The 21,536-nt window shown below is 41.1% G+C and overlaps 1 protein-coding gene across 3 annotated transcripts; it reads left to right on the top strand.

Annotated features, from left to right (window-relative positions):
• Positions 1–421: 421 nt before the first annotated feature.
• Positions 422–20,935, top strand: RGS10 (regulator of G protein signaling 10). 3 transcript variants are annotated; one of them, XM_060274782.1, is made up of 5 exons: positions 431–574; positions 10,098–10,216; positions 10,913–10,999; positions 11,456–11,599; positions 14,497–15,899. In XM_060274782.1, exons 1-5 carry the CDS (start codon positions 526–528, stop codon positions 14,674–14,676), a joined length of 579 nt encoding a protein of 192 aa, XP_060130765.1. In that variant the 5' UTR covers positions 431–525; the 3' UTR covers positions 14,677–15,899. The 3 variants fall into 3 exon arrangements, with proteins under 3 accessions (XP_060130766.1, XP_060130765.1, XP_034994229.1); XM_035138338.2 differs by lacking the exon at positions 14,497–15,899 and adding an exon at positions 17,777–20,935 and having other exon boundaries at positions 460–574; XM_060274783.1 differs by lacking the exon at positions 10,913–10,999 and having other exon boundaries at positions 422–574.
• Positions 20,936–21,536: the final 601 nt, after the last annotated feature.

Genomic DNA, 21,536 nt, shown 5'->3' with positions numbered 1-21,536 from the left:
ATCGATGTATAATTATAGATTGATATATTATTATTTTTACTTTTATTTTTTTACTTTTTACTTTTTTCTCTTTTGTGTATGTCTGTATTCTTTTATTTTTGTAATATATGGAAGGAAGATCAATAAAGAATGAATTTTCTTTGAATAAAAAAAATACCTCCCGACTCTACGGTTCTATCGAAGGGGCCAGCTCGAGCCTGCGCGCACGAGGGTGTTTGCGGAGAAGCGGGGCCTAGGAGCGCGCCGAGCTCCTCTTTCCCGCCAAAAGGGAAGGCGAGGCACAGCTGGCGCTCGCGGCTGTCCCGTCCCCCCACTCGCGGCAGAGACAAGAGCTGTCGTGACGCGCGCCGTCAAGCAGAGAGCGCGCAAGGCGCTGCACAAGGCGCCTCCCAGGGAGGCTGGGCGAGCGAGCGAGCGCTTACCGAGAGAGGGTGAGCGCGAGCGCGAGCGCCTCCTCCTCCTCCTGGACGTGGCGCCCGCCCCCCGGGCTCCTCCTCGCCGCGGCGCTGCCACGGCGGGCGAGAGATGTTCACCCGCGCGGTGAGCAGGCTCAGCAGGAAGCGGCCCCCGTCAGGTAAGGTCTATCTCACGCGCGCAGCTGCTTCCCCGCCGCGGAGAGCAAGGGACGGAGAGCGGGCGGGGGGGCGCGGGTCGAGCCCACGGCGGCCGCGGAGCGCGAGGGGGCAGAAGCGCCGCGTGCCCGCCCTGAGCCTCGCGAGCGAGGGGGTGGGACTCTTGCTGCTGCTGCCGCCGCCGCCGCCTCCGCCGCTATCCGAACTCGCCTCGCTTTCCTGATGGGGCAGCTCCACTTTGGCGGCTCTTTCCCCTCGGCTCCCCTCCCAGGAGGAAGCCGCTCGCTGTGGGTCTTGCTTCTCGGCCTCGAGAAAGACAGCCGGAGGAGGAGGGTAACTTTCCGTAAAAGTAAAAGAAGAAGAAGAGAGAAGGAGGGCAGCAGCCCGAAGAAGCGTGCAGCCGAAAGAGGAAGGCGCGCCGCTGGGGTTTGGGCTGTCTGGCTAGCGGTTGCCGCTTGCCGGGCGGATTCACGTTAAAAGAGGAGAAGCGAGCGAGGGAGGAAGAGAACATTCGTTTCTGGCCCCTGTTGGCCGAGGAGCGGGGTTGTCAGGACCCGTCTGAAGAGCGGGGCATCTGGAAATGGGAGGTGGAAGAAGCGCCCCTTTTGCTTGCAGATGCAGCGGCTGCCCGCCGGCTCTCGCTCTCGCCCGGGACTGTGAGTCAGACGACGGGCTGGCTTCGCTCCCGCTGCTTTTACTTTTGTAGCCACCGAGGAGCTTTGAAAGGAGCCCGGCACCCAAGGGGAAAAGGTGGCGCCCCATGCCATTGGTCTGCACGTCCCTTTCGAGGGAAAATGCGTCTCACACGTTCAGCAACGAATAATAAGAAGAGACCCAAGTCAGCTTGAGTCAGCTGACTTGGACTTCCATTGGAGGCAGAAAGAAAACTTTGAAATAAGCACGCAATTTAGGGAAGGAGGATGGATGTCAGAATGAGCAAGCCCTGCTCCCTTCTCTCAAAAATAAACTCCCAGAAGCTTATTCATTAAGTTTGGGACATAATGGAAAACATTGCCTTACCCCCCCCCCCAAAAGTGCAAAGAAATCCAGGTTGTTGCTAAATGTTTAGACCTGTCTCCTTTGAGCAGCTCCCTAAAATGCAATACTTTATTTCCTGCCGTCTTAAATGATGGTGAAAGTTTTAGTTTGCGATTACAAAGTGTAGACCCTAATTACCAAAAAAAAAAAAAAAAGATTTGATGGATCCCCTCTTCTTCTTTTACACTGGTTCTGGAACAGATTGGTTTTGTTTTAGAGTTCCTGTTTAAGAATGTGTTATGTACTGAGCTGAATCCTAGAACAATAGGATTCAGAATCAGCGGGAGCTACCCAATCCAACTCCAGGTGGAATTGAATCCGCAACCTGATTGGCCTGCTGGAGCAGCCAATCAGGCGGCTGGCAGAAGTGAATCTGCTACCTGATTGGCCTGTAGGAGCAGCCAATCAGGCTGCAGGCAAAAGTCAATCCACAATATAATTGGCCCACAGGTGTAGCCCTGAAGTAGCCAATCACGCAAGGCCCATTGTGTAAATAATGTATATAAGCAGATGGTTTTGGGAAAAGAGCCATTCGTCTTCTCTTCTCCTCCTTGATGACTATGAGCTGAATAAGAGCATGAAATTCACTCTTGACTCCGAGTATATTTCAGAATGCTTTTCTGCATTGTTTCTAATCACATTTTAAAGTTTTTGAGGATTTGCACACCCAAAGAACCTGCCTTGGATTTAAACCCCCGGTTGTACACAATATTAAGAGAAAACTATAACTTGCAAAAGTAGAAAGTGGTGTGCCCCCAAGTCATTTCGTTTAAACCCCCTGACCATAAGCATGAAATTCCTTAGTTTGTGCATTGCTGATTGATGCTTGTCCTGTTCTTTTGATAATCTTCCTTTGACAATGCTGACTGATTTATTGCTCATATGAGGCATGAAGTCCACTGATTTGTTTTTCTTACAATTTGAAAGGAGTTTCCCCAAATATTCAGCCTAAACTCAGTATTACAATCCTAGAAACAGTCATCTGAAACTCATACAGAAATAGGACACTTTCTACCGTGTTTCTCATATTATAAGACACGTCTTATATTCATTTTTTCCTCAAAAAAACACACTATGGCTTATTTTCAAGGGATGTCTTATTTTTTTCCTCCTCCTCCTGCCGCGGCCGGCATTGCTGCTGCGCCTATCACTATGTCTTATTTTCGGGGTATGGCTTATATTCCTTGAATGCTTAAAAATCCTGCTATGGCTTATTTTATGGGTATGTCTTAAAATATGAGAAACAGGGTAGTAACCGTGTTTCTCTGAAAATAAGACACTGTCTTATTTATTTTCCCCCCCAAAAACCCCACGGTGGCTTATTTTCAGGGGATGTCTTATTTTTTAATTACATGTCCAGCCTAGCCTCTTCCTTGGCGCCCTCCAGAACTGTGCCTATCACTATGTCTTATTTTCAGGGTATGGCTTATATTGCACAAATACTTAGAAATCCTGCTACGGCTTATTTTATGGGTATGTCTTATTTTAGGAGAAACAGGGAATGTCTTTGGATTAGGATCTTAAATCCATTCTTGCTCTTAATGAATTCCAAATTCCACACAGCAGCTTTTTCAGATAGTGCTTATTTTCCCTCTAATGTTTTCTGTAGCTTAAATGCTGTATTCTCCTGTCTTTTCTCATACGTTCCCAATATGTTCCCAATACTTCCAACTCATTCCTACTTGTTGCTATTCCCTGAATCTTTTTCCAGTTTACTGATATCTTGAAATTTGATGTCTGAGTTTGATGTCCAATTAGTTTTATTGTATTTTTTATCTGCTTTGAAAATAGATTGCCCCCTCTTATAATTTCATTGATTTGAAAAATTCTGGTTAATTTATTTTAACCCAATAGTCTGTATGAATAGTTGGGCTGCAAAGAGCAAACCAAACCAAAGCATTCTGAGAAGTTGGGGTTGAAATGTGTAGTATTATAATATTTGAATTCTGCTTTGTGAGAAAACCTAGCTTTAAACCTAGCTTTTTAAAACAGTTTGTTTTAAAAACATGAAATGTATCTTGAGAAGGCTCCGAAATATGCTACATGTGCAGAATGTCTTTTAGGTTTCCTTCCTCATAGTTAAAAGTGGAAACCAATGATTCAAAAGAGGATGTTTGGGCTTGTAATTTGAGCAAACCCAGACATTCAAAGCACAAGCTACTATAGCCCAAATGTCCTTTAGAAACTACAGCTCCTAGAAGAAAATAGGCATTGGAACGTCTCAAGTGATTATCTACATGGAAAGTAAGAGGAATTTGCCTCTTTAGTTGTACAGCTTTGAATGACTTTCACCATGAGTTATTAATTCCAAGCTGAAATTTGCAAAGGAAAGGGTATTATTATTATTATTATTATCTTAGAGAAAGCTGCTTATTATCATTAACATTAACTGTTTGCCTATTTGCTTGCTTTTCAGCTTTTTTGGGGGGGGGTAGAGATGTAAGTAATGAGAAAAGATATTTTAAGAGCCAGCTTTAAATAGCCGATAGAACTTTATGAAGTTCTATATGCTAAATAGAGACAAAATCCTTTTGAATTATAGTTAGGCAAGTGAGCTCAGTTATGAATACCACCTGTTTTAACTTGTGTCAGGTCACGTGCACAAATACTTTTGACAATCCTGTCCTAAGTCTTGGGTGCTTGTATTCTCACATTTAAGATAAGCAACTGTACTTGTGTGATGTGCATTCATGTTGTTGATTATCATTTTGTAGTCAACAAGAAAGGCATAAGCAGGCTAAGGTTTCTCAGCCATCATATGTTTACTGGATGGGATCCTAATCATACAAACATATTGAGCTATGTTTTTTTTAACCCTTTGAGTGTAATTATTATTTGCACAGACATGGAGCCCATGTGTAGAGGATTCTGCATAGGGCTCAAAAGAGGATTACGCAGTTGCATGTGTGAGTGGACAATGGGTCATAATGGGGAATGGGAAGTCTATATGTACATCCCATATCCCCACCCAGTCCCCAATATGTCATGTAATTGACTACTTAAACCAGGGGTCCCCAAACTAAGGCCCAATCACCTTCTAAATGCGGCCCGCGGACGGTCTGGTAATCAGCCTGTTTTTACATGAGTAGAATGTGTCCTTTTATTTAAATTGCATCTCTGGGTTATTTGTGGGGCCTGCCTGGTGTTTTTACATGAGTAGAATATGCCCTTTTATTTTAAATGCATCTCTGGGTTATTTGTGGGGCATAGGAATTCGTTCATTACCCCCCCCCCAAAAAAAATATAGTCCGGCCCCCCACAAGGATCGCCCCCCTGCTGAAAACGTTTGCTGACCCCTGACTTAAACTAACCTGGGACTAAGTAGCATTTATATCTATGTGGCTAACTTCTTATTAAATATGCATAGATTTGCACTGCATACGTTCCAAGTAGTGAATCTTTTCCCCCTTTCCTACTTGGAACGTAATAAGAATTAGATTTGTGACTTGTTGGTGCTCGCAAAAAAACAAAACAAAAAACAGGATAGTTGTTTTCTGTAACCAGTGAAAGTTTTGGTGAAACATTGTATTTTTACAGTTAGTATCCTGTAACCAATGAATGTTCTAATGCAACTTTTTGTTAGATAATCTGGTAATTTGTTGCAGATTTCAAGGAAGCTTTTTTTTTAAAAAAAAACAGTTAATATTTAGTAGGGTAAGAGCTCAATTAAAAACCCAGCATCTGCCATTCTAGTAAAGGACAAAACAAACAAAGGCAGATCCAGCAGATTCATTCCGTTGCTGCTGGGTCAATTTTTCCTACTAATCAGCTTCCAAAGAAAGAATAAACAGCTTCCTGAGATACATCAACCAAAGTAAGTAAGCACTCCCATCAGAAGATCAAAAGCTGAATCTAAATGAAAATATGAAGCACTTCCATATATCATTATTCTTGGCATTCAGTAACTCTTTAATAGCCAAACAAAGGAAATAATCAAATCTTAAAGGAGCACTTTGATCCGCTATCTGTCATCTAAAATGAGAGAAACTTTTGAGAAGCACAAGCTCAAAGCAACTACATATATTCCTGTAGTTTGCTTCTATGAAATCTGTTTTGTTTTTGCCCAGAGTAGATGTATTCATCTGAATTTAGCATTGTTGTGTTCAGGCCCTGAGAACTACCTTAAAAAGTTGTGTCATTAACTTAATGAACTTTCTGGCACTATACTGCAGGGATGGAAGAAGCTGCGCTTTGTGGTTTGTTAGCATTATTAATTTTATACCCCACCATTACTACAAGGAGCACAAGGTTGCATTATATGGAGCGTCCCCTGCCTCATTTCATCCTCCTAACAACCCTGTGAGAGGTTAGGCTGAGAGATGGTGGCTGGCTCAAAGTCACCCAGTGAGCTTCATGGCTGGGTGAAGCTTTGAACCCTGGTCTCCCAGATCCTAGTCCAAGAGTTTCTCAACTTTGCATCCCTAGGTATTGTTGGACTGAAGATCCCATCATCCCTGACCACAACTCCCATAATCTCTGGCCACTGGTCTTGCTACCTAGGGATGATGGGAGAGGAACAGAGGGAGGGGGGAGAAGGAAAATATGTCTGGGTACAGCCAACTCCCCACCTTCTCAAAATGTGTCAATGTCATTTTTTTCTTTGGTGGGAAAAACCCATCATGCACAAAAATCCTGCATTTGCAAAAAAATTTTTTTGCTAAGCTCAGTAAAGAGGTTAGCACCTTCCCTGAACTGAATAGTGAAGCTTTAGCAGGCAGACAACTTCTCAGCACATTGGACCCTTTCTTCTGTGTAATGATAAAAGGAATAATTAGCCTCATCTATGTATAGTCTACAGCAGCTTTCTATAAGCATTTAAAAAATCAAGGACTTAAGCAACCAACAGGACTTGAAAAACACTCATTATAATTTCTTTGCAGTCTCCTCATACTCATAAAAGTTCATAAAAGTTTTGACCATGATATCCTGGTAATTGTCTATTGTCACCTGGGTGTAGTGAACTATTATGACAGATTATGACTGGGGACAGACGGACCCACATTCAAATCCCCACTCAGCCATGAAGTATGCTGAGTGACCTATAAGGTGGGAAGAGCTCTTTGAAATCAAGATGTAAAAGGAGCTGGCACTGTGCAACATATTACTTATTCTACATGTGTTAGAGATCGAACCTTTAGTGTAGCAGCACCCAAACTTCAGAACTCCCTGCCTGCTGACATCAGGCCGGCAACTTCACTCTACTTTTCTCAGCACCTGCTGAAAACATTTTTGTTTAGGCAAGCTCGTAAGGACATGTAGAATTTCGACATGTGCTTTAATCTGGTTTTTTTTTAGCTTCTTGTTGATTTTAATTTTTTAAAAAATATATTTAAAATAGTTGCTTTAAACCATTTTTTTCTGATAATTGTATTGTTTTATTCTTTTTGCTGAGGTTTTATTATAACCGAGCATCATAATAATTCTCGTGAAACAAACAAATGATTTAATAAATATGAGAGAGCAATATAGGGTTTTAGTTGTGCATGTGAGATTCAGTAAGCTGCTGCAGCTGCTGCATAGGATGCTCACTTGTCAAGAACAGAGGAAAAATTGCAGGAAAATGTGAACTACAGGGCAGCTGGAGGAGGAGGAGGAGGAGGAGGAGGAGGAGGAGGAGAGGGCACAGAAGGTGAAGAAAGAGCTGGGTGTGGAGGGGGCCCTTCCCCCATCCTTTGGACCCCTGGGAAACCCAACAAACCTGTACCTGGAACTGGTGTGGAGTGTACAGCTGAACGGGACACAGCTGTGGGCAGCCTGAGAAAGTACCATAAACCTTGGTCCTGCCCATAAAGAGCAGGTCTGGAGTGAGAGACTAGGGCAATGTCCGCTGGTTCCAGGAACTCTTCTCATTGTGAGACATTTGTGGGTGAGCTGAGAGTTTGTTTGGACCCTGGGCGAGAACCCGGAGGGTGAGAGGAAGAGTCTCAGAAGGAAAAGTAACTGAAATTTATTTATATATATTAGTAACTTTGTATTAATGTAATCTTTTATAATGTTATATTTTGGTAACGTTTTAAGTTGTCTGTTGTTGTTTCAGTTTTCCGTACACCTCTTAGAGATATTTTTACTATATTAGGGGGTATAGAAATTAAATTATCAAATCAAATCAAAATGTGCAAACCGGGCATTTTAAAAAAGTGTAGTGAGAAAAAAAAGTTTATGTGGGGGGAAGTCCACTTTCTCCTTCTGCAGCTTCACCATTTGATTGCTGCACAAATTCATGGCTTTAGGAAATGTAACGTATGAATAAAGGGAGGCGAGCTCTTTTTGAAGGAATTTATTCTTCTCTAATGCCACTTATGTCATATCCAGTGCTAGGGCAGTAAAAATGTTTTCTCACATGTGAATATTCTGCCAAAAACAGAAGCTAGTTTTAAGAAATAAATTATTATATTTTGGGAATGCAGACAAGTCTCTCCTTACAAGTGGATAACTTCCAGACAGTACTGGAGTCAGTTTATATCTGACTGTCATGTCTCCACATGGTTATGTATACCCCAAGTCTTCAGTGCTAACCAGCAATTGCTGTTTTTCATTCTCTGGTGTTCTGAAAACTAAGGTAATTCATAGCATTGCCACTTTTTTGGGGGGGGGGATATCCTGCTTCTGTGCCTTTAGCAGCAGTATGCCATGCAGAAATGTGGCTTGGGAAGCCTTTCCTAGCATGGAAGTAAAGCAACAGGAAAAACTTTAGTCCGCTTTATTTTACCATGTCAGATTGCTGTTACAGCATAGCAGGTAAAAAGAAAAATCTGGCAAATAATTCAGTTGGGATAGCTCAGTTGGTAGAGCATGAGACTCTTGATTTCAGGGTCATGGGTTCAAGCCCCATGCTGGGCAAAATATTCCTGCATTGCAAGGGATTGGATTAGATTGGTTCCTTCCAACTCTACAATTCTTTGATACCAGTAGCTGGCACCCTGCAGAGCACTATGCCTTTTCCCATAAACAGAATAACAAATGAAGTTGCATTATATGATCAGACTATAAGCCTGACTTGACCACTGTCGCCCTGTTTCCAGGGTCTCAAGCAGAATTTCCCCACCCAGCCTTGCTACTTAGATGCCTGAGAGTGAATACGAGGCCTTAGAATCAAAGGAGGCTGCCTTAAAACAAACAGCACTGTTTTGTCCATCAAGCACACTACTGTCTAGTTCAACGGGCAGGCAGATTTCCTGTGTCATGTCTGGTTTGATCTTGATTTGAGTTGTGTATTTATGCAGAACTTTTTTCATTGAATCAATAACCAGCAACAAAGAGATTCTAGTTTTAGAGAGTGGAAAGGCTCTACTTTAGCAGTGGGCTAACCTCGTCCCTATTGGCAAGTACAGTCAAGACATTCACTCAACCTGATGGGATGCTGAGAGAGAGAGGAGAGGGGAGAGAGAGAGAGAGAGAGAGAGAGAGAGAGAGAGAGAGAGAGACGGAATCCCTACAGACCATAGCAGTACAGATGTAGGCTACAGCAACAAAGTGTAGCGATTACTGTCAATCACACCTATCTGACAATCCCATTATACCTCAACCACCACCACCCCACACACATCTAAAGTAAGGGAACCAAATGTTCATTTGTGGAATTGCATGAAAAAAGTTTTATGTAATTCCAGCCAACTTTCCACTAAAGCAACTTATAGCTGCACGCTGCACCTCCCTTCCCCTTCTCTAAAAAACAAAGCCACTTTCCTCCCTTCACCCCAGCACACACTTATACATGGGTCTCAAGATCTTAATTTTGGAAGCGGTCTTGGCATTTTACCAAGTGTTTTCTCATAGGTTTGGTGTGTGTGATGTTAAGCAGATAGCAGCATTGACAGTTCCACTGTTTTGCAGCAGAGTTTGGAGACAGTTTTTTTTGGTACAGTTGTGAAATGAATGAACTTATTAAGATAGCAGTGCTTGTTTTTTGTTTTAAACTTGTTTGTAAATTACTGACCTACATGGCAACTTAACACATTTCAAAACTGCAGAGCGGAAAATGTGCTTTTTTTCCAGTTTGTCTATGCCTGCCCAGGGCCATTTTCTCACCTTCCATTTGGGGAAGGGCTACTATAACACACCAGCAGAGCACATATTATGCACGAATAAGGTTCAGTCCCTAGCATCTCCACTGAAAAGCATCAGGTAGCAGATGATGGAAAAGATCTCTGCCCAAAGCCCAACAGAATTGACAATACTGGGATAGAGGGACACATAATCTGATCTTGTATAAGGTGGTTTTCAGTGTTCTTATGATGCTCAGCATCTTGAGCCAGGATGCTTGGGAGCATCAGGAAGCCTTTGATCCTGAACACAGAGGTCTGTGGGCTATTCTGGGCTAAATGGCACTGCACTGAAATGTATGCCCAGCATGAGCTTTCAGTTGTTTTGGTTAAACAGTCCCAAAGCTGGCCCCCGGAGATAGAGAACACTTCCGTGCTTATAAGAGAGGGCAGAGATGTGAAATTTTTAAATTAAAAAAAACCAACTTTATTTCTAATTTTTCAGAAATAAACGACAGCGACAGCAAGCCAAGCAGCAGCCACCAAAGTTTAAATGGCACCACAAGATGGGCGACATCGCTAGAACAATTGCTGGAGGATCCAGAAGGCGTCAAGAGATTTAGGGTTGCTACCTTAATTACTTCCGCCTACATATTCTTCAATACTGTTTCCAACAATATGGTGTAGACGCAATGTAGAATTAAGTTGTATTCCTTCGTTTCGAAGAATTTAGATAATAATTGATTCTGAGGTTGGCTTGAGTAAAATTTAGCGAGAATAAAAGCCTTGAGGATCATTGACAAAAATGATAAATTCTTTCTGGACTGATTCCGTCACGTTTGACAAGAGGTGTGTGAAGTGCCAAGTTCCAGTCTCTAAAACTCTGGCAGGAATCTTTTTTTTTCTGCCTGAGTTCCTTTGCGGGTTACCTTGCAGGGGCCACACGCTAGTTGAGGGTGGGGTAACAAGATGTGACTCTTACCTTCGGTCAGTAGACTGCAGTCCAGCCATGCTCAAATTAGAGATCTCTACATGCCCATCTCCCCATCCATGCAAGCTATAGGGGTTATTATAGTCCAAGGGCACATTCTAGCCAGGCTAGATGCCACTAAGGCATACAGCATGGGGAGAGGGGGTGTGGCCTGGGGAGAGTGATGAGGGCCAGATAGAGAAGCCTGGGAGGCTGCATTTGGCTCCTGGGATTGAGGTTGCCCACCCCTTCCATCAGACCTTCCAGTTAAGATAATAGTAAGAGAGGCTGGCTAGGTTATGACGACCTGGTTTTTTTTTAATTATCTAACAGCTCACTCTTTTCTTCAGGAGTTTTTAAAGAAAGAATTTAGTGAAGAAAATGTTTTGTTCTGGCTAGCATGTGAAGAGTTTAAGAAGATAAAAGATGAGAAACAGGTATTGTCTTCGAAACCTATTTGTCTGAAAGATTCCATTGTAGTCTTGAGGCATAGCATGCATTTCCTACAAAGCTATCAGGTACGCTTCGAAATCACGTGAATATACATAGAAAATAATACGATCTACTTCTCTTGTGTTTACAACACCATAACCTCATTGGGGGTGAGGTAAAAACATGATTGCAGATGAGGACAGAGTTTTATGGATGACAAAGCTTATTTATCGTTTTCTGATTCTTTTTAAGATCAAAGAAGTATATTCAATTCTTTTTTACTTAATAGATGTCTAAAAAGTCTGTAGGATTTCCTTTTGCTGCATATTGAAATGCATTTGTTACTGTGGTTTCTTGGCGTAACATTCATTATTCCCCTTTCTCCTGCTTTAGCAAACCTACAGATGTGCAATATTGAAACATAAAACGCTTGCTTAGTAAATGTGTCCTTCTGTTCACAGATGCAAGCGAAGGCAAATGAAATTTACATGACTTTCCTCTCAAGTAAAGCTTCTTTTCAAGTTAATGTTGAAGGGCAATCCCGTTTGGATGAGTCAATATTGGAAAAACCTCACCCTCTAATGTTTCAGAGACTTCAAGACCAGGTAAGGTTCAGAAACTTCCCTGATTAGGTGGCTGTCTAGCTACTAACAAGAACACTGAGCTAAAAGGTCCTGCTAGCTAGGGATAATGGGAGTTATAGTCCAAAAAACAGTCGGAGACGCAAGTTTGGGAAACACTGGTATAGGTGCAGCTCCACAGTGATTAATCTTCACCACACAATTTGCCAAGCATTTTTTTAAGACACTTTATTGAAAGTTTCTGGGGGAAGGCAGAGGCTTTGGGGTTCTGGAATTATTTTTGTGGCTCAGAAGTTGATATATGTCAAAAAAGTGTATTTGGAACACTGGCAATGGCTCAGGACCCCAGGGGGAGGCCACCTCTTCCTATATGAACTAACTCGGACCCTGCAATCATCATTTGAGGCCCTTCTCCATGTGGCAACTCAACAGGAAGTCCAGAGAGTGGCAACATGAAAATGGTCCATTTCATGAAAGTGGTGGCTCCTCACTGAGGTTCACCTGGCAGCATCAATACATATCTTTACGTACCAGGGAAAAACATTTCTTTTCTGCCAGGCCTTTGGCTTTTAATTACCTGTGGCCTCCTTTAGTGAGTGTGAGGTTTTAATCCTGCCTTTAAAAAAAATGTTATTTGCTTTTAGGTTTTCCTCTGTTTTGTTTTATGCTGGCTTCAGTGTATGTGCTTGTTTGTTTATTTATACATTGTTATACATTTGAGTTACTTTTGTAAAAAAAAGCAACTAATAAGTTTAATAATAAATAAATGAATAATAATAGTTACCTACTTTTGTTGGAAGTGCTAGAGCTCACTAATGCTTACGGGGGGCGGGGCGGATCATTCCAAAGCAATGGTATCAGATGTTCAGTACCCATATGCATAAAGTGCTAAAGGATTCTTTAGGTATTTTCTCAGTCATGAGGACCAGAGACTTTATATGTGTGTAATTTTTATTTATTTTTTAGTTTTAAAAAGCTTGAATTTGTATATCTTGTGCTAGGAAATATTATTTTGTGCTGTACTGCATTTTCGCAGTCATACCAGTTTCTGTGAACAGATTAATCATGGAGGGAAAAGCAAGGCTCAGAACCCCAACCTAAGCATATTTACTCAGAAGTAAATAAACTTCCAAGTAAATATGCCTAGGATTGCAATAAATAGGCTTATATGCCTAGCAACATTCATATTGTTTATCTACATAAATCTGTTTCATTTGCAGGGTCTGGCAAATGGCACTCATTACATTTAAAACAACAGAGAAATACCACAGGGTGCTTAGAGTCAGTGCTTTATATTGCTGTATATTGGTTATGAATAGTGTCCAGTATCTGACATAATGAATTATGAGAGTTATGAACATATTTCTCATGAACCATTTATTAGGACCAAAGGACCAGCTTTTATTGGCTGCATTTGGGTAATCATATCTCAGTTTACTAAGCCCAGATATAAATGAACCTTATGGCAGCCGTTCACGGCTTCCTTCAAGCAAGCTGGGGAATGACGCAGGAAATAGTCCATTAACAATAGTGTTTTCCTCCCCCTGAACCAGGAAACTATGCTTAACAGCATCAAAATAGCAGATTAAACCATGGTTTGAAGTTGGTATAATATCCTGAGGTGTTCCAAAGCTGTTAACCACAGTTTACCTGTTTGGAAGTTATAGAGAAGGCATCCCCAAACTCGGCCCTCCGGATGTTCTGGGACTACAACTCCCACCATCCCTGGCCACTGGTCCTGTTAGCTAGGGATGATGGGAGTTGTAGTCCCAAAACACCTGGAGGGCCGAGTTTGGGGATGCCTGCTATAGGGAGTATAACGCCTTCCTAATTTGTTTCACTGCTTGCACAAAGGGAAGGAACGATGGGGTTATGTATGCAGCCAAAATACACGTCCATATCTTGGTTTATTAAGCAAAGATATGATTGTTCAAGCTTACTTAGTGTCCCGTCCCCACCAACCTTATTTCATCATGTTAAAAGAGTAAAGATATCCAGCCTACCTCATGAGCCTTGGATAAGTGCAGCAATTTTTTAGCCCTGATTAGCTCTGTTTAAAAAACTAAATTGCCAGCAATTCACAGCACAACTCACCAAGGACAACATGGTGATTGCCCCTCCATGGTCCAGTTATGTCACTTCCCTTCTCTCTGACTCAAGTGAATGGACTGATAAGATGGAGCTCAGGCAGGCTTTAAGGTTTGTTTGTACAATTGTCCAAATTCTAAAGGCACAAAGATACAGGAAGCTGACACATCACTCTGGGGGTGGTGGTGGTAGAATCATTTGAAGGGTGAGTGGGACACATTATATTTGCTAATTTGAGCTAGGAGAGATTGTGCATGGAGGGTAGCATTTTAAATTTAGAACACCAAAATTTAAAATGTACTGTAGCAGTTCTTTGTAAGCTCATTTAGATGGTTCTGAGAAACGCAAAGGTTGTGTTAACGGCTTCCAGAAGAGCCTTTGATTAACAATTCTCAATATGTGTTATGACCTGATTCTATTACATATGGATTGGGCCCCACCCCCCCTTCTGCCACACCTTTTGCTGCCATGGTGAGTGGGAGGGCTGGATGCCTTGGTGGCTCCACAGAGCCCCCCTGTTGGTGGTAGAAGGTTTGAAATGCATCCTTAGTTTGTGCCAGCTTGAATTCCAGTTGCCTTTTAAGTCTCCTTTCTTTCATTTTTAAAAAGGTAATCCCATGCAATAAAAGTATCTTTCATGAGGTGCGGGTACAAACCAACACCCAATCACATATAATTTAGTAAATCAATTTTTAACAGTATCAGACAGCACAGAGCTCAAAGCATTAAAAAATAATCAACAAATCTATTTCTTAGTGCTACCTTATTACATTATTTGTTCAGGTCAATAAGGCAATTAGAAGCTGCCGTAACATCATCATTCCTTTTCCAAGCTGTTTTACAGAGTCCAACGCCAAAATTGTGTTTTTAAAAAAACAAGGAATCCATTGTTTACAAGTTACGTTTCCCCTCCTTGCTTTAAATGTGACCACACACCCCTCCAACAAGTACTGAAGAAATCCCCACCAATGCTCTCATATTTCATATGCTGCCCTTCTCTGACCTGTAACTAGACTGTGATGCAATCCCACAGGTATGTTTCTAGCATGCTCTGAGATCATTTCCTTCACCATTAACTCTGCTCCCTGATGAAAGTGACAAGCTGAAAGTTTTACCAATGCTGTCAGTTGTGTGTGTTTTGAGTACTAGTGTGCATGCTGTTTCTGCTATACATATAGCACCCCTGGAAGGAAGCCCCCTCCTGCCTAAACTTCTCCCTTCATCATTGGAGTGGCTGAGGTAATGTCTCTAGGGAAGACTGTATACTTTTTAATTGAAAAATGGCATAAGTTGTCTCAAACTTTATCACAACAACCCAAAATCACAAATATGCAGTTCACAGTAGTAAGACACACTAGTTACCTAGCTGAGAGGAGTTTGAGGCTTCAACATTATATCCATATCTTGATGTGATAGTTTTCTTTGAACAGACGTTCGTTACATTAGATGACCATTTAAAAATGTGGTTTTGCAGTTGAATCTGTTTTTGCACAAACCCAGTCATATGATCTCTATCATATGATCTGCTGAACACTCTTTCCTTCCCTAATACAAACATTCAACCATGTTTGCCTGATGTTTTGCTCAATGTATCTTAAGAACTTTGTATACAAAAAGTGCAACAATGATGAACAACAATATCCTGTAGTCCCTCACTATGATATCTTCATTTGGAAATCACTAAATGTGGTATGCAAAAAGTGTTACACTGTTGAACAATAATATAATACTCTGGTTCCTCAATATGATACCTTTATTTGGAAGTCATTGAATGTGGCAGATTAGAAATGCTTCCTTTTGCTTAAACTAAATTACAGCTTCGAGGCATCTTAATGGTTTGAAAATAAGTAGCACCACCAAGCTACTAATCTGTTAATCATGATATTTAAGCTGAAACACAAAATATACATGTTAATTTAAAAGTTGTTGCAATATGGCTGAGTTGTGCTGAGTTCCTGCAGCTGTGGGCTAAAAAAAGAAAAGAAAAAGCCTGCAGTCCACTAGCCATATATATGATGTTTTAGAAACAGACTTTATGAAACTTGTTTCCATTTTCTGCATATGAGATTTTGTTCCCAATTTGGGTTGAGAATACAAAACACTCCTTAATAGTTTAAACAAAATAAAAAAATTCCTTCAGGAGCACCTTAAAGACCAACTAAGTTTTTATTTTGGTATGAGCTTTCGTGTGCATGCACACTTCATCAAATACACTTCAGATACACTACATTTTGGTATGAGCTTTCGTGTGCATGCACACTTCATCAGATACACTGAAGTGTATCTGATGAAGTGTGCATGCACACGAAAGCTCATACCAAAATAAAAACTTAGTTGGTCTTTAAGGTGCTACGGAAGGAATTTTTTATTTTGTTTCGACTCAGACCAACACGGCTACCTACCTGTAACTAAATAGTTTAGTTACTCTAAGCACTTTGCAATGAAATCCACCACAACTACTCTGATTATTCTGCAGCTAGCTAGAGGGTTATATAGGCTTCTATTCCACTTCCATTACTATTTCATTTCTCTCAGATTCTCCTTTTCCAATCTTAAATTCAGTTATCCACTTTTCTGAAGCAATTTGCATCCCCCTTTTTTTTAAAAAAGAGAATTCTCGTGAAAAGTCTTTAGCATTAAGTGCAAATTTCTCTCAGTAAAAACATTTTTGTATGCAGAGCACCGGCCCTTTAATTAAAAGCAGTTCATTCCCAAAAGCTCATTGGAAGGACAGCAAGGAGGGAGCCAGTCTAGCTTCTCTAGGGAAGGAGTTCCAAAGTCTGGCAGTAGCCAGTTGGCTTACTGCACTACAGGGTGTCAGGAAGGCTGTGCCAAGATGGAACTTCCAATGAGTGATCTAGGATAAAAGAACACCTGGATGCTGAGCCAAACCAAAATTCTATTATTATTTATTTATTACATTTATATATTGCCCTATACCTGGAGGTCTCAGGGCGGTTCACAGAACAAAATCAGAATATAAAACCACAATATATATATATATAATCAAAATAAAATCAACCCAATAACACCCCCCCAAAAGAGCCACATTTTAAAAGGGCATAGGATGTCAATCAGATCAACCAAAGGCCTGGTTAAAAAGAAACGTATTTGCCTGGCACCTAAAGGTGTATAATGAAGGTGCCAGGCGAACTTCCCTGGGGAGAGCATTCCACAGATGGGGAGCCACTGCAGAGAAGGCCTATTCTCGTGTTGCCACCCTCTGGAACTCTTGAGGAGGAGGCACATGAAGAAGGGCCTCAGAAGATGATCTCAGAGTCCAGGTAGGTTCTGATGGGAAGAGGCGGTACTTGAAGTATTGCATTCCTGAGACATTTAAGGCTTTATAGGTCAAAACCAGCACTTTGAATTAGTGGTTTTTACTTAATAACAGTGTTTAGGAAGTCTTGTACTTAAAAAAAAACTTAGTAAAACAAAGCTCTCATTTTTATTTTTGATTCTACAGTAGTTACTTGGTTGCATTTGGGGATATGTTCTGGCTAAGTTCAGCAGTGGGATATTTTCTACAGAGGTTGTGAGACAAATCATAATGTGACAGAGTGGTGTCCTATCATTTATCTGACAATGGCCAAATTGGATTGTTACAAAAAGGAATAGCAGTATATTGTACCATAGACAGTACTCAAGAAGATGTATTTTTTTAAAAAATGTGATATTGCAATAATAATAATAATAATAATAATAATAATAATAATAATAATAATAATAATTTATTTATACCCCGCCCATGTGTCTGGCTTTTCCCAGCCTCTCTGGGTGGCTTACAACATATCTAAAATCATAATAAAAGCACCAGTTTAAAAACTTCCTTAAACAGGGTTGCCTATTGCATACTTTTAAGATATGTAGTTATCCAACAAATTCAAGACCTGATCATATTTTATTTGGGGTGGCTATTGTGAGGTAATAGTAACAACATATTCCCCTTAGTTTATAGCATAGCTGACACAGATTCGTTCTTTTCATTTAATATGTTGAATTATGGTCTAACAGTTTGAGGGCTCATTGCAGATCTCTGTTGTACAACCTTCTTAGTTTATGTGTTTTAAGGCTTTGTTTCATCTAGATTGTTTTCCCTGCCCCCCCCTTCAGATCTTCAGCCTCATGAAGTACGACAGCTACAGCCGCTTCTTGAAATCAGAAGTGTTTCTTAAGCTGAAGCAGACTGAAGAACAGGAAGAGAATTTACCAGATGCTCAAACTGTAGCGAAAAGAGCTTCTAGAATTTACAACACATGATTGAAACAACATCCAACAATAGATCCCACCGAGACTACAACAAAAACCAAATGAGTTCTCAGGAATAGTCTACGAGGTTAACACAACTGCATTTCAGGCTTGGAAAACATAGAACCCTGTTATGCGATGCTTAACCTTCGTTGCTTGAATGACATAACTGTTTTTGCATAATGGCTACTACCGAAACTCTTGGCCAAGGCAGTTATACTAAACCCCTAAAAGGACTGAAAGTCTCAAGAGTAATCTGTGAACAGAAAACTCAGTTATTTTTACCTTCTGGTTTTGATACCGTTCCTTGTGAATCATTATTATTTTTTAAGTGGGGATGTAGCATAAAATTGTGATGAGTTTAAAAACACAGGTAATATGAGGGAGAGGCAGTATACCTTTTTTAAAATAAAAAAACACTCTTAGAGCCTGGTGTAAATAGACTTTCCACTTTTTAAGCTTTAACTGTTATTTGAGCAGGTTAAAATTCTGCCTAAATTTTGCTTAAACTGAAGTAAAAGAAAATGAATTGAAATATTTTTTTCTGATACTGACAAGAATAGAGAAGCCTCTATTAAGGGAAGCACAAAGGCAGGAGACTATTCATCTAAGGCATTAGTTTTAAACCATGCCTACCTTTTTTCCTGGAACTAATCAAAATAATTGAAAAACAATCATTTTCTCTATCTTTGTAATACAACACATGCTCTTCACTCTAAAAGCTGCTTTCAGAATGGCTTTTGTAGGGTTTTCTGTGGCTTGGTTTTAAATCTATTTGTGCTAGGGAAAGATTGCCTATTTCTCCTGTGAACCCTTATTGTTCAGGGTCCTTACTTTTTCTCCCCCTTTTTTGTTCTGAAACTGAGACTCCCTAACTGAATTTCAAGTGTTACTAATTTTGTCAAACAACAGCTAGCTTACTGTTATAACAAACCTATGCCACAAATTACATTTTCTCTGCATTCAAAGTACATTTAGACTTGGAGATTGGCCAGTAGCATCCTTCTGCATTACCCAGTGAGTGTAGTATATTTCCAGCTCAACAACAAGTATGAACTAGCTTTTAAGCCTTGTGTACTTGTTCCAAGGAATTCTGTCTCAGTTGCCAAAATTTGTTTCTTTTCTTTTGTACAGACATTCTAACCAGGTTTTATTTTCACCTGCTTCTGTACTAAACTTGTTTGTATATTCTGCAGCAGCGCACTCTCTTAGCGATCAAAACAACCCCTCTCCAAGTTGTGGAACCAGTTTGCACATCACATCACGTCATAGTTTAAAGCATGCCATGGTTTAATGTGAATGATCCATGCCATGAATTAATGTTAATGTTGGTGCACGCTGCTCACAAGGTGCTTCTGTCCTGCTGTGCCATCTAAACCAGGGCTCATGGTTTGTTTCCCACAAGCAAAGCACAAGCTGTAAGCCAAGGACAGACGTTGGCTCCTGCTCTTGGTTTGTTTGGATAGAAACTATCCACGAACCTGCATGACTAACGTTTTTTTGGGGGGGGGGAGCACCATGGAAACATTTGAGTTATATGCACAAGCATGATGCTCATTCACATTAAACCACAACTCAGTTTTAAACAGCAGCTTTATGTGATATGTGGACCATCCTGCAGGCTCTGCTCATACTGGATTTCACTCTACATGTGATTTCCCCCCCTCAAAATTTGCAACTCCTGCGACCAGCTTGTCTGCAGTTAGAAAAATAGTATCATAAACTTTGTCGGGACCAGCTGTCATCCTTTTGGCTGCTTAAGAAAGACCTGTGTGTCGTGTGGGAAGGCAGGAGTGAGGAAATGGAGGCAAGGGACCACCCGCCATTCACTCCTGTGAAGAGACCATCAGTCAGCCCAAGAGGAGTCTGATTTTTTTTTATATATTATAACATTTATTTGGTTTATTATTTTTTACGTTGTAAACTGCCTTGGGTGCCTTGGCAGAAAGGTAGTATATAAATGCAATAAATAAATAAATAAATGCAGTGTAATATGCATTACTCAATTATTTCTTAAAGGTAAAGGTACCCCTGACTGTTAGGTACAGTTGCGGACGACTCTGGGGTTGCAGCGCTCATCTTGCTCTATAGGCCAAGGGAGCCGGCGTTTGTCCACAGACAGCTTCTGAGTGATGTGGCCTGCATGACTAAGCCACTTCTGGCGAACCAGAGCAGTGCACAGAAACACCGTTTACCTTCCTGCCAGAGCGGTACCTATTTATCTACTTGTGCTTTGACATGCTTACGAACTGCTAGGTTGGCAGGAGCTGGGACCGAACAACGGGAGCTGACCCTGTCGCAGGGATTCAAACCGCTGACCTTCTGATCGGCAAGCCCTAGGCTCAGTGGTTTAGACCATTATTTGTGTGTCCGTAACTTCCTGCCTCACATCCCCGGAAGCAGAGTATCTAGCAAAGGATTCAGCATAACTCACCTGTGAGTAGTTTCACCCATGAATTGTACGAATGATTGGCAACTCACCATGCAAACAGAGGAACATGAAAAGAGATGCTGCTATGCTCTAGAAGTGTATTCCCCATGCTGTTGTGTGCACCTAATCCATTCGTTCTACTGGTTTGCAGAAGCATTGCCTGGCTAGCTTGTTTGGATTTGCCTGTTTCTATGTGCAAATGTTGGTGATGCCAATGGAACGGTGAATACATCTTTCTAGCTTATGTTGATATTTGAATTTGGCTGCCTTTGGAAACTTCCCTCCTCCTCCTCTCCTCCTCCTCCTCTATTATTGAGATAGTGAGCAAAGGTAAACCATTAAAAATTACATATAAAATCTTGATTGGGAACTTTATTGAAATAACTACCTTTTTTAGGCTGGGGTTGCATGTGGGAAGAAAAGCTTTTCTGGCACAGTTCTTCCATGTGTTTACTTTTTTAAGACTCGTTCGTTTGATGCCAAATGACTGCACTGCTGTTAATCACGAAGGAAGCAGATTGGCTGGCATACTTTGTTTACAAGTTCTGCCATGTGCAGCATTATTCTGGCTTACATTTTCTTCATTATTTACTCTTCCCTCCCTCTATGTGTGGCCTTTATTGCTCAGTTTAACTTAAATATTTGAACATTCTGTTTACCTGGAAGCAAGTTGCGCCTTGTACAGTATTATTTTGGGCAGTATTATGTGCCAGGAAGAGGTACATACTGGTAGCTATTCGTAGCTATAGGGGGTAGTGAACACTAGTGTCTTCCCAACCACACGTCACTTACAAATGAAAAACAGTAGCAGCTATTGACACATATCTGAGAGGGTTCTGAAGAAACTAGCAAAGAAAGACTTCCTCTGCTCATGTTCTCTTCCATTGAGTCATCCTGTACCCAAGGGTAATGTTTATAGGAATAGTAATTGCTTCCCTACAAATACATCCACAACTCCTTCACAGACATGTGCTTTATTTTGTGCTGTTACTAAGAATTTGTGCAGGCTAGATTAGTTGCCATGAACCTTACAACCCTTGGTTGTTGTACAATGATTTCGCTCAAGGCTTGAACTCTCAGCATTGATTTAGGAGAGGGAATAAAAGAGCAAAACTGTTTCTCCACGAAATACACTGAAACATCCTGTGAAAATGAGATGGGGAAGGAAGACTATGAAGCTCTGAATGGGTGCTG

The sequence above is a fragment of the Zootoca vivipara genome, chromosome 5, assembly GCF_963506605.1.
Source record: "Zootoca vivipara chromosome 5, rZooViv1.1, whole genome shotgun sequence".
Taxonomy (NCBI): Eukaryota; Metazoa; Chordata; class Lepidosauria; order Squamata; family Lacertidae; genus Zootoca; species Zootoca vivipara.
The sequence above is the reverse complement of the archived record's forward strand: the minus strand, read 5'-3'. Positions and strand labels throughout refer to the sequence as shown.

Bases quoted from the DNA above. Each gene is read 5' to 3' on its own strand.
- RGS10 (XM_060274782.1), top strand. From the start codon at position 526: ATGTTCACCCGCGCGGTGAGCAGGCTCAGCAGGAAGCGGCCCCCGTCA. The intron at 10,217-10,912 runs GTTGCTACCTTA...TCTTTTCTTCAG, and splicing joins AAGGCGTCAAGAGATTTAGG to GAGTTTTTAAAGAAAGAATT. The intron at 11,000-11,455 runs GTATTGTCTTCG...TTCTGTTCACAG, and splicing joins AGATAAAAGATGAGAAACAG to ATGCAAGCGAAGGCAAATGA.